This window comes from Heptranchias perlo, chromosome 27 (genome assembly GCF_035084215.1).
Source record: "Heptranchias perlo isolate sHepPer1 chromosome 27, sHepPer1.hap1, whole genome shotgun sequence".
Lineage (NCBI taxonomy): Eukaryota > Metazoa > Chordata > Chondrichthyes > Hexanchiformes > Hexanchidae > Heptranchias > Heptranchias perlo.
The window spans coordinates 18,094,921-18,108,689 of NC_090351.1; the positions used below are offsets into that span (position 1 = coordinate 18,094,921).

The following is a 13,769-nucleotide window of genomic DNA, read 5'->3' on the forward strand; positions in this document are numbered from 1 at the left end:
AAGTCATATATTTTATTTGCAACAACACTGCAAATTTACTGATTCTCAGCTCTCATAATGGCTGGTGCTAAACACACAGATATATATTGGTACAGGTAATTGTTCAGCCTGTAAAATATATGGATCTCTTTTTGGAATCAACATCTAAATTAGCTATAATTGCTTCAACCTTCCAACATTTACCATAAATTGATACTAGATTGTTTGTACTTCCAATTTTCCTCAGATTCCTTCTTCAGCTCGACTCACTTGGGCTCCAAATAATTTCCTTCAGATGGGGGGGGATGGATGGGAGGGGAGGAAGCAGTACAGGTGTTGCTGTGTGCTGAAGTAGCAGTAAGTACTCTTGCTATAAGGAAGACATCAGTTCTTCCTGTCCTCCATGCAAAGCTCATCTACTTTGAACCATGCCACCAAGGGACTTAGTGAAGAACAGGCTTAATCATGAATAATTTAAATGGTATTTCTTTCAAGATTGGCTGTTTTTAATTACTAAAAGTGGAACTCATTTAATTGGCTTAATTTTGGAGAGTGATCTTAAGAGAATTCCATGTTTGACTACAATAAAATGGGGAGTTTCAGCAAGATGCTGGCAAAATACCAGGCTCTCATCAAAAGCTGGCAACAGGATTTCCTTGCCTACACTCCCTCATGTAGGCCAACACTCACTTGAAAATTTACATTAGCTTTTAATCCAAAATTTCAGGGGAAAAGTAACATGTGTGCACTCAAGTATAGTTTCTTATGTCATCTATTCTGTTACTTTCTCAAACTCCTACATAAAATTTTAAAGAAGTCCTTGCCTAATGACTTTGTCATTGAGAGAGGCAAATCACTCATTGTATTGTAAAGACAGAGATTTTTCCAGAATGTACATCATTCAGATTTATATGGAATTATAAAGTTCCCTTTCTGGTCATCTATATAATTTATCTGTCAAAATTATCACATCTGCACAACCTCAACGGACATCTGCTAAAATGTAAACGCTTATTCCGAGTTACGCATGGAAAAAACTGATTTAAAATCCAACTACTTAGAACCAACTTCATTAACTATCTAAACTATCATGATGTTCTTCATTATGAGTCTCGAGCCTGCACCCAGACTTCTCAATAATAAAATAAAAATAGGCAAAACAACATTTGCAGTGAATGAACATGATAATTAGCTATTGTGAGACTCTGTTGTATATATTCAGTCATGACAGAGCTAGCAGCTGTTTCTATTGTTAATTCTAATAAGTGTTCAGCAAACATGATTAGTGATAGCAGTTCTAGTGCTCAATAACCAACTAGCACAACCCTTAAAGATGCGAGCAGCACTGCATTTGTTAAGAAACCTTTCCATGTTTTCTTAATTTTACTTCATAATTTTTGCTTTTTTTAACAGAAGTGTCATGGTTTCTTTTTAATTGCACTGGATGTTTAAAATTGTACAGCTTAACTTTTTTTAGCTTATCTCCTGAATGGACTTTTCTTAAATTACATCGAGTTACATTAAGTTTACAGCATAGAAACAGGCCATTCGGCCCAACTGGTCTATGCCAGCATTTATGCTCCACACGAGCCTCCTCCTACCCTTCTTCATCTAATCCTATCAGGATATCCTTCTATTCCTTTCTCCCTCATGTGCTCATCTAGCTTCCCTTTAAATGCATCCATGCTATTTGCCGCAAATACTCCTTGTGGATGTGTTCCACATTCTTACCACTCTTTGGTTAAAGAAGTTTCTTCTGAATTCCCTATTGGATTTATTAGTGACTATCTTATATTTATGACCGCAAGTTTTGGACTCTCCCACAAGTGGAAACACTTTCTCTATGTCTATCGTATCAAACCCTTTCATTATCTTAAAGGCTTTTATCAGGCCACCCCTCAGCCTTCCCTTTTCTGGAGAAAAGAGTCCCAGCCTGTTCAGCCTTTCCTGATAAATATATCCTCTCAGTTCTGGTATCATCCTTGTGAATCTTCTCCAATGCCTCTATATCCTTTTTATAATATGGAGACCAGAACTGTGCACAGTACTCCAAATATGGTCTAACCAAGATTCTATACAAATTTAACATAACTTCTCTGCTTTTCAGTTCTGTCCCTCCAGAAATGAACTCGTGTTTGGTTTGCTTTTTTTTAATGGCCTTATTAACCTGCATCGCTACTTTAAGTGATTTGTGAATGTGTACCACTAGATGCCTTTTCTCCTCTACCCCATTTATACTCTTATTATCTAAGCAGTATGTGTCCTCTTTATTCTTCCTACCAAAATACATCACCTCACACTTATCTATATTGAAATTCATTTGCCAATTACTAGCCCATTCTACAAGTTTATTAATGTCTTCTTGTATTTTGTCACATTCTTCCTTTGTGTTAACTACACCCCCCCACCCCCAATTTGGTGTAATCTGCAAATTTTGAAATTGTACTCCCGATTCCCAAGTCCAAATCGTTAATGTAAATTGTGAACAACTCCTACTAAGAAGTACCTTATCGAAGGCCTTTTGAAAATCCAAATATATTACATCTAGTACGTTACCGATGTCTACTCTTTGTTACTTCTTCAAAGAATGCAATAAGGTTGGTCAAGCATGACCTTCCCTTTTGAAATCCATGCTGACTATTATTTATTATATTTTTGGTTTCTAGAAAATTTTCAGTTACATCTTTGAGTAATGATTCCATTATCTTTCCTTCCACCGATGTTAAACTAATTGGTTTATAATTCCCTGGACTTGTTCTATCTCCTTTTTAAATACAGGAATCACATTAGCTGTCCACCAGTCCTATGGCACTATTCCCTTTTCTAATGAATTTTTAAATATATGTAATAGTGCCACTGCTATCTCTTCTCTAACTTATTTTAATATGCACAGATGCAATCCATCTGAACATGGGGTTTTATCCTCTCTAAGTTTGATTAGTTTATAAATCGTCTCCCCCTTTCTTTCTTAAATGTCTTTAATTTATTTTTGTTCTCTTCTTTTAATGTCACACCCTCCTTGTTAGTGTCCCTGGTATATACTGAGGCAAAATAACTATTCAGTATTGATGCCATTTTGCAATCATTATCTGTGAGTTTATCTTGTGCATCCCTTAGTGCCCCTAACCCTATCTTGATTTTTATTTTGTTATTTATATGTCTATAGAATACCATACTACTTCTTTTTATGTTCCTTGATAACTTAATTTTGTAGTTCCTCTTTGCTTTCCTAACTTTTTTTGCTTCTTTCCTAACCTCTTCGTATTCCCTTTTGTCATCCTCCTTTATTGTCATCTACAGGCATCTCCATAACAACAATATTCAGTCTCTTGGACGGAATTGCTTTGATGGACTCCACAGCTTGGAAACACTGTAAGTAACCTTGTAGTTGCTGCTGAAACTGAGGCAATGGCAACCTTAAAATCAACAACTGGCAATGAACGATAGTTGCAGAGTTTTACCATCACACCATGGGAGGGAATGGTCTGTTTCTAATGAATGTAACTGAGCATGTGACTGTTTTATGAATTTTGCTAATCTTAACAATCTATTGTTAATGCACTCGCAGGAGCTTTAAACAGACAAGATTAGCCCCAATGCAATGATATTATTATGTTTCTTTTACTTTTAAATGAGTAGCATCATCTCTATATTCTACATTATAAATCTCTCTGGCACTCCTGACCAATGTGAAGAAACACTTTTGATGAGCTGCCTGGAATGTACATCCCCAAACTGGAAGCTTTCTGTTTCCATGGTGACTCTCAGATTTCAAATTAGATTTGAGCACTCATATTTTTTTTGGAGTAGGGAGATGATTTCTAAAAATGTCATAATTTTACAGTTATTCCCCTCCAAGATATTTTGATTTCCTCCCATGTGATTTAGCCACTTGACTAATGCTTTTCAGTTCTAAAGAACAAGTCGAACTTTCCAGAAGGCACTTTCAAAATGGTGATAAGTTGCATTACAATGCAGCGGTAATGCAGGCCAGGAATGGGAGAAGGACAATTATTCTTCTCATTTATTCAAACCGAAATGAAAGAAATAAACTATTTTAGTGTATTTTGGTAATGGTTGTGCTCCCTACTTCACATTACTATATCCATGATTTTTAATTCCAGTAGTGTCTATGCAGAGCAAACAGTACTGACCAGTAGTGACTAAAATAGCTCATTAGTGACACAGCACTGAAATGGATACAAGAGTGCTGGCCAAGTAAGAATTTTTTGGAACCCTCTTAATTTTTCAATCAAGCTAAATGTAATTTTAAATTTTAATTAAATAAATGGATCTTTATAAAAGAGTTAGACATAAGAGTATTTTAAAGTTTCTATCAGCGTTTAAAGAACGTAAAGGTTGTATGGGGATGTCAGGATTTTTTTAGAAGCAATGCATCATTCCTCAGTACTAAAATTGTTTGAGGGGGTAACTCCATTAGAGACTATTCAATGTATATCATTTTGTACTTGGATTTTCGGAAGACATTTGATAAAGTTCCACATGTGAAAGGCATTTGGGGTTCATGGAAGTAATGAAAATTAACTGTCTGGTTTGAAAATTGTCTTTATAATAGTAAGCAGAAGGTGATGACAAACAGACTGACTGAGAGTGATGTCTAATGGAGCTATGTAGGGTTTGTTCCATACAGTTTACATTATCCACAAATTATATGGAGGTTTGTACTTCTAGTACTATTATTACATTTTTTGATGGCACAAAGTTATGAAGCCAGGTGTTAACAGATTTATTGATAGTATTCAAAGGGATCTGGGCTAAGGAATAGAAAATGAATTCTTCTGTAGAAAATTTACTGTAGTGTACATCAGTAGATGAAACATGTAAGTGCTTAGTCAGTTTGAAGCTGTTACCAATAGGGCTAATTGAGATCTGGGCTGCATGTCAAGCGCTTTTGATTAGAACATTGTGTGTTTTGGACACCTTTACTTCAAAGAGACATTGATGCATTGAATAGGGTTCAGAACAGATGCTAAGTTATGAATAGAGACTCACAAAATTGAATGTGTTTTCATTGGAAAAGACTAAGAGAGGACATGATCAAGATCTTTAAAATACTGAAAGCGCAGGTAATGTTTATTTAGCTTGAACTTTGAATGAAGAGGTAGAAGAAAATAGTCTAAATGAATAAACCTCAAATGTAGCTGATGCTAAGAAAAGCTGAAATTCCTCTTTCTCACACTATTATAGATATGTGGGATAGACTCATCAAAAACAGTTAATGATTAATTGATTAATTCCTTTTTAGTTCCTTTAATTGATTAAATTCCTTTAAAAAAGGGAACTGGGTGGCACAGTTGGTTAGACACTAGCCTTTCATCAGTGGAGTCTGGGTAAAAATCCAGCCCAAACTAATTGGTTGAAAGTCTCCTCTGTCTGCTGTCTGTATGTAAAATGAGTAAAACTAGCATCAATCCAGTTCCTAGTGGGAATGGACCTACAGCTTAAAATTGTCTCTAATTCAGCATTAATTACCAGTCTCACTCAGAGAGGCAACAGAATGGCTGGTATGGGAAATGGAAAAAAAAATGCCACACTGGTGCAGCAGGGGATGCTCTTCTGAGACTGGACCTGAGACACTTTGGGAGATAAATCTGTCTTGGGGAGTACTGCAACCCACTTTACACTCTGCCTGATTTTCGTTTCCATTGACTTCAATGTGATGCCCGTGCGCCATCACCTGTTGTGCACTAGCGTCCAAGACAAATCCCACCCCTGTTATTCAGGTATAGTAGAGGGAGCTTTACCCAGCATCTGGCTGTGCTGTGCCTGACCTGGAAGTGCTTGATGCTGACAAAGGCTGCATTAGATCAGAAGAGATCCATTCTCTAGGATTAACATCCCTCGCCATGATAAATGTGATGATCAAATAATCTATGGAATACAGCAATTCCCGTGCTGCTGGGACCGTGTGAAATGCAACTGGTTAAGTTTGAATGTTCGATTGTTCGTTTAAGTCCTCTACGGAATCAGGGAAAAATTTTACTGGATTTTATCTTCTTCAAAGTTTTCCGTGATTATTCGCATGGTAGGAATAGGCCAAATAGTCTTATCTTGTTCTGTATAATTACCCAAATTTTGACATTTGCATCACATGATCTCATGCCATTATGTCTGTGCGTCATTTTAACTCAAAAATGTTATAATGAAAACTCAGATCATGTGACATATTTCCTGTGCTGTGATTAGTACAGGTGCCATTGGATCACAATGAGGGTCTTAGAATATATATATATATAAAAAATCAGAGTTTGAGAATTTGGCAAATTTAGTGATCACAAGAGCTTTTATATTTATTTTGCATATGCTTTGTAATTCATGTAGAAATTCAAATGTAACACAGTAACATCAGAGGTAATAGTCGTACTTGCCAATAAATGGCTGCTGCATATTTTGTTAAAATATGCAGCAGCCCTTCCTATTTCTCAAATGTATCTTTGCATCATATACTCCCACATTTATCATATAAATAATCATATAAGAAATGCACTATCATTCTTTTTATATATTAATGAAAAGGGCCAGAGACAACTTGAACATGTCAGAGTTTGCATATTACCAAACGAGGGGACAAATCTTCACTTACAGACTCCACTCCTACAGTCAAATCCTGTTTTGGAAACATTTGGTCAATAAACCATGTCAGACTTGAATCATCATTTGAGAGTTATAGAACTTTCTTTGCCTTATTTTATGTATTAATGGGCCAGATTTTGCTGTGAGCAGTGAATAGGCTTTTGCACTTGCCCATAGACTTTCTATGAGCTTTTGCATGGGAAGTTCCTCTAAATTAGAGAGCCAAAAAGCACTGCACCCTCTACAGGGAATCTGGGACTTGTGTGAACAGGGCAAGGAGCTGTGTATCTCCTTAAGCAATCAGATTGAAGCATCGTTAATAAAAGCACAGTCAGAACCAGGAAGTGTAAGTTAGAATAGTGAACTCAATGTCAAATCAGGTACAGAAAGCAAAATAAAGAGAGGGTAAGAAATATTGAATTAAGGGACAGAGATAAAAGAGTCAGAAATAATTTTTTTTTAAATAATTTGAATTATATTTTAACTGCTCAACAAACAATTAAAATCTGAAGGATTGAGACTCCACACTTGTAAAAGTTAATTTTCAGTGCCAGAAAAGTTGTTTGGCAGTAATTAAGACTTACCACGCCATTAAAAGGGTATACAGACTTGCAATGACTTAAATTTTATTGGTGAGTTTAGTCTGTATCTATCAGGTAAGTACAGGAACTTCATGTCATTCAATATATTTGAACGGGAGCCAGACAGCGAGATGCCGCGTTCGCACAGCTTTTGGAGGAGCATTGCATCTGGTACAGCAACTTCCAGATTTCCACATTTAACTGTGCATGTGCAGTTGCAGGAAGTTGCTGTCCGATTTGCATGTGAATAACGGTGAGTGCTGTAATTTTTACAGCAAAATCCAAGCCAACATTTTTTACAAGTTTGTCATTTAACAGCAGACGAAATTCAGTAGCAGGTCTGCAGTCAGCTTGATTAAAGGCTGACAGTAATACAGAAACCTTGAGCAATTAGGCAGTCATCAATTCTTTGAAACAAACATTGTTGATTAATATCTTCTCAGTACTTTTTGCTTGTTGATGCCAGTAAAGACAGAGTTTGCAATTAGAAAGGAAATAGAAAGGGCAAGTTGTGACAAAATAAAGGGAAGGGAATTTTAACAGCAAATTGGAAGAAAATGTTCATGGAATATTTTAATGTGGCTTTACTGTTTTGATAGTATTGAGGGATACTTCAAAAAAAAGTTTTTATTAAAAATGGAAATGTGATTGTAAGGAGCCCAGAAAAGCTAATCTCTTGTTAGGATCACATACCTCTGGATGCACAGCTATATGCCTATGGACAGCAATGAATGCCTTTGAAAAATCTTAACACTTGCGAATAACAGTCAACTTGCCTTTTGATCTCGGCAAATGTCATTCAAATTGTTTGGCCAGTCTGGTCTAATTACCTGATCAAATGGAAACTGACAAGCACCAACATTTCTGTTCTCTTCAAATGGACTGAAAATGAACAGGGAGCTTTGCTTATTTTTTCAACAGATAGAGAACGGTGCTTCCTTTTAAATCACTAAGCGTAATCCTTTTTTTCTTTTTCAAATTGACTTTCAAAATGTTTATTTATTTAGGTCAAAGCACTTTGCAGGGGAGAAAAATTTATCTATAGGTCATCTGGCAGGCTTCGATTCAAAGGCTTTTGAAATTCAGCATGAAATTGGGCAGCTGTTGGAGAAAGTAACCATTAAGTTACAATGGCCATTCCTTAGCCCTGAAATGCCTGCCCTGGGAAACAGGAGCCTGAAAATCATCAAGTTCACCAACTTGTCAGCTGTCTGACTGCTCTGTGCATCATGCAAGAGGATGAACAACAAAGAAGGCATGCCAGGGAAGCGGAATGGCACCCGAGGTGCCAAGATCACCACTGCCCTCAACCCTAATGCCTCCACCTCCTTCCAGGAGACCTTAGGTGACTGATGCATTGCTCTGCTAGGCCAATACTCTCATTTGTTTTGCCACTGGACATCAGCACCAATATGGCAGGGCTGTCCAATTTCACTGGACTGCAGATTTCCCAAAATACAAGGGTCAGTGATGGCACTACGTGACAATCTGGGTTCCTGGGCACAATGACACAGTCTACAACAACAGAAAGGGATTTATTTCCATCAATGCACAACTGGCTAATGACTACCAACACCATAGCAGGATGTTCAATGCATGCTTCCCATGCAGCCACTATTTTATTCAGTTATCTGTGCCAAGGCTATAGTAAACTGATTGTGTTGGAAATATGAAGTAAAAACAGAAAATTCTTGAAATATACAGCACATCAGTCAGTGTGTGTAAAGGGAAAAGCCTTTTCTTTTTACAGGTGCTGACTGACCAGCTGTATATTTCCAGCATTTTCTGGTTTTGTTCCATTACTTACATAGTGATAAGCACAAGCCCAAAATCTGAGCTCACTTACTCAATGGAAACCAATTTGAACTTTACCCAGTTTAACTCAAAGTTGTCTCATTTTATCTCAAGAACACAAATGAGCAGCACCTATGCAAATTTCAGTATGCACTGCCAGCAGACACACATCCCTACTGGAAGCACGGGCTTGGAAAATTATCCCCAATTTCTGCAGGCACAAAAAGTCAGTTTTTATATGTATGCTGATGACACTCAGCTCTATCTCTCCACAACCTCCCTCGATTCCTCAACCACCTCTATGTAGTCAGACTACTATCTGACAACATAATGGATGACCCAGAACTTTCTTTAGGTGAACATCAACAAAACCGATGCCATTTTATTCAGCTTCCACAAACGCCTCTGTACCCTTGCTTCCGACTCCATTCCCCTCTCATCTTTCCACATTCAGGTCAAACCAGACAGTGTGAAACCTGAGTGTCCTATTTGATTCGGAGTTAGGATTCAACTCCCATTTCCTGTCCATCAATAATACTGTATGCTTCTACCTCCACAACATTGCTTCCTCTCTAACCCCCTGAGCTCCTCTCTGCAGAAAGTTCAAATTATCCAAAAATATGCCAACTGCAACCTGTTCTGCATCAAAATCCTTGTCCTCAATTACACATCCTTCTATGGCTGTGGAATTCATTTCTAGGGTTAAAGGTTGAGGCAGAAACTATGTCAAACATCCAAGATTAGATTGGATAGGTGAATGAAGGATAAGAAGTGGAAGGAATACGGGAACAGGGTGTGTAAATGTGATTAGCACTATTTGCTCACATGGAGGGTAAACACCAACACAGACTGTTTCTGTGTTGTAACTTCTATGTATTTCTATATTAGTCCCAATTGCATGTCCTTGCTGACCTCCATTGGCTTCCCCTCGCCCAAGACACTGAATTCAAATTAATTGTTCTCAATTACAAATCCTTCTATGGTCTAGCCCCACCCTATCTCTACAACCGCCTCCATCCCTATGTCCCAGCCTGCATCCTGTGCTGTTCTGTCTCAGGCCTCCTTGTCCCAGTGTTCCTCATTTGGTGGCAGAGTTTTCAGTTATCTGGATTCCATCCTCTGGAACTCCCTCCTTAAGCTACTTTGCCATGCCATTTCCTTTCCACCATTAAAACGTCCTCAAAACGTAACTTTTGCTGCATGTTTTTGGTCAACCCGCCTCATTCTCCAACCTTTGTTTGGTACATTCTCTAATGTATGAAGCACCTTGGGTACTTTATCATACTAAAGATGTTATACAAATGCAAGGAGTTGTTATATTCAATGTGGCTAGGAGTGTTGGCACTCTCAACATTTAAGTAAGTTCTGGGCAAGTTTAAAAAATGAGTTCCAAGTGTCCCCTAAGGACTTTGTAAACCTGACATCACTTGGAGTCAAACCAAAGCAGTGTGAGATGCAGTGATGCGAAAGCAATTGTTTGCCAGCAACCTTAGAGGTATTATTCAAACTGAAGTGAATGCCTTTGTTTGAGTTTGGCTGGATGGAAGGTGTCACAATGAGCTGAACATTCAAACCTGGCCCAGCCACCGCTACTCCAGAATGTGCTATAAATAACAATTTGGACCAGTCTACTGTTATGCCAAAGTTTCACAATTCAGCAGAAAAACAAACTCTCAAAGCAATTTAAAAAGAACCTAACATAGATGCATTTTTTTTAGAAATCTGTGTGAAGGGCCAAGGTCCTTATTGGAGGATATTGCCAAGTGGGAAAAAAATGAGTTAAATCAAGAAGTCGTAGTTAGGTGACACCAAGCTTGTTTTTTAAAAGCCTGTAAATATTAGAAGAAAGGGAAGTAAGGAGTGCCACCATTTTGGTCCTGGGATAAAATGAGTTAAAGTAGGAAGTAGTGGAATTAGTCTCCTGTACAACCCATTGACATCCCAGTGAAAGTATGTAGGATGGTTTCTGAAGCTTAGAAGGGAGAAGAAAGGAAGGTTCAGAGGAGCACTGGCCATTGTGGTATTAATAAAATGAGTACATAAGAACATTTGGAGTGAGAAAAGGCCAGTTAGCCTATCGAGCCCATTCTACCCAGAATCCATGTTTTATTATTCTATTATAAACTACTCTTTGATCCCCCCACCCACCTCTGTTGACCCCTACTTTAAAGAATACTTAATTCCTTTCTCTACCTGCCCTGGAAAGAAAATCAAACAGTGCTATTAATATCTCTCTAATCCTCAATCTCCCTTCCTCATATATATCAATCAAGCTCCATTTCTTAAGTGCCAATTGACCTGGAAGCAACTACCTTTATCAGGAGTCTGTTCCACACATCCACTCTCCTGTGAGGAAAGAATGTTTTTCTCACCTCTAACCTTGCACAAATCTTGTGAACTTTGCAATGCTATTCTCCAATCTTTTGATCATTGCCCAAATTAAATTGCTTGGTTACTTTGATTTGATGTGCGCCTTTCATTATTTTGAAGATCTATATCACACATGTCTCCCCTCAACTCTTTTTTTTCTTCTCCACTGTAAATACATTTAGTTGCTTGAGCCATTCTTCATAATTTAGTTGCCTGAGGCCTGGAATCATCCTGATCGCTCTTCTCCGAAACCTTTCTGATGCATCTATGTATCCTTCTTGAGACTGGGTAACCAAAACTACGCACAATGCTTCAGAATTGACCTCGCCATTGAAATGCACAGTGCTAGTATAACTTAGGGCAGCTTCTGTGCAGCTCCATCAGTAACACGAAACCTCGATGGTGGTGGGCACTGGGTGTGACCCCTAACCCTTATTTAAATTAATGGTGGAAAAATCAAGTGGGCACCTGAATTTTCAGTATCAACTTCTGGCAGGCAAAGTTCCCCGCTGAGAGTGCAGTCAGATAATTGTCCCTTTATTCAAAAACCTATTTTTGTGTCTTTTCACTAAAGCAAGCAAGTTTTCCTTCAGTGATCTAAGCCTGCCTTTCTTGCATTAAATAAATCAAGTATTTACTCATTGGTTTTGCTCCATTTGGTGTATAAACTTGAATCAAATGATAGACGTTATAAAGTGTCAGGTTCCTAATAATGTTTTTGCCAGAATCCCCATGTGATTTTAGATCCCTCGCTGCTGCTTTTCATAGTCCAAAGTTACATTTACAAAAAAGCCAATTGATTTTATGTTCTAGATCTGGCACAAATTGTAGCACTGTAATGTCAACATAAAAAAATAAATCACTATATTTTTATTGCATTGCCATTTTTTTCATTTAGATCAAAGGTAAGCAAATATTTGGATATGTTTCAGTTGTTGACATGGCAACGATTACAATGGCATATATTATATAGTCCAAAAATGTGGAAAATTACTTGTGGAACAATAAAAGATGAATATTAACATTTCAGAAATACTCAATACACTAAATACTTAGAGTGATTGGCTGGACAGGTGAATTATTTATAAGTGTATCTAGCGTTTGTCCTTTAAATGATGAGATCGACAGAAACAAAAAGGCTACAATAGGCATTTTTTTGTCCAGAGACAAAAGTAGTGGTAAGAAAAGAAGAAAATATAAACAGCACTGCATGAAAAAAAACTTGTGTCTTCTTGTTGAGGGGAAGTGGGATTCTGGCACAAGAATCTGGAATCATCGCGCGTAATTAAAAGCAACTGACAACCTTTCACAGAATACTTGATTACAATTCCGTGATAGGGCTAAGACAAAGTGGAGACAATCTACAGGAACACTGAAGAATTGCTGGTACTCAAGATTAAAAAAAAAGACTGCCAGGACTGCGAGGGAAGCATCAGTGTGTAAAAAGATTGGAAGCAATTTAGTTATTAAGGGTTTTGGTGATCATGAGATTTGGTGAAGTGGATTACAAGGGTTCCTCTATGCATGGTTTTCTGGCTATCATCCTAGCAGCTACTAAATAATGATGCTGTCATGAAAAATTCAAGCCTATTAAAAGCTGCTGATATAATAAGGCAGTCTGTTGTAGTAAAGATACCAGATGAGGCTGCTATGTGTAGAGTACAATATGCTCCTAGCAGGTCTGAGTTATACCGCTGGGGCACCTTGGTGTGAATCATATAGTGATGAAGGAGCACAATGAATGTGTACTTGGTTACATTTGCAGAGCTCTGCTTCATGGCAGATTCATCTTTAATCTTGTGAGGTTGCATCTTGGAGTGTTACTTATCTCTCAAAATTAAATAAAATATTCCATGCTAAGTTTTAAAAAGTTTCCAAGAAGTCCACTATACCACTTTTAAATGCGACTTTGTACCGAGCTGGAGTTATCCTGCACTTAGTGCGAAGCTCAAGAGGTGTCAGACGAGTTTTGTGAGAAGGGGCCTCACACCTATTGGTTTCAGAATGTGTTGGAGTCAAATCAAAGACCTGACTCTCCAGTTATACTACCACTCTCGCATCAATGCGCAGGCAAAACCAATTGACATTAGCATAAAAGTAATAGCATAACTGCAGCCAAAGTATCTTTAATGATGGACAAACTCTTCACCATTTAGCCTAACATTTCCAAGTACATGTTGGCAGCGAGTTACCTTGCTTGGCACCAGGTGTGTTTAGATTTATTGATGTGCTCTGGCAGTGGGTGAGGTACATGAGGCCCTTGCTGCAACAAGGGCATTGATAGAGCATAATATTGGCATCCTCAAACTATGCTTCTGATGCCTGGTCCAATCGGAGAGGAACATGCAATACAGTCCCTCTTCGTTTCCACGCCCAGCCTGTGTAATGTTGGCACTTTCCTCTTATGTCACTTTGCATGTCACATCTAGCTCCTAACTTCCTACTGCTGCT

The 13,769-nt window shown here is 37.9% G+C and overlaps 1 protein-coding gene across 2 annotated transcripts in view; it reads left to right on the forward strand.

Moving 5' to 3' along the window:
- LOC137344444 (leucine-rich repeat-containing G-protein coupled receptor 6) overlaps window positions 1–13,769 on the forward strand; it is a 210,760-nt gene that overhangs the window by 161,674 nt on the left and 35,317 nt on the right. For both annotated transcript variants that reach the window (XM_068007413.1, XM_068007414.1), the window contains exon 6: window positions 3,280–3,351. In XM_068007413.1, the coding sequence (XP_067863514.1) occupies window positions 3,280–3,351 (72 nt within the window). The remainder of the gene's footprint in view (window positions 1–3,279; window positions 3,352–13,769) is intronic.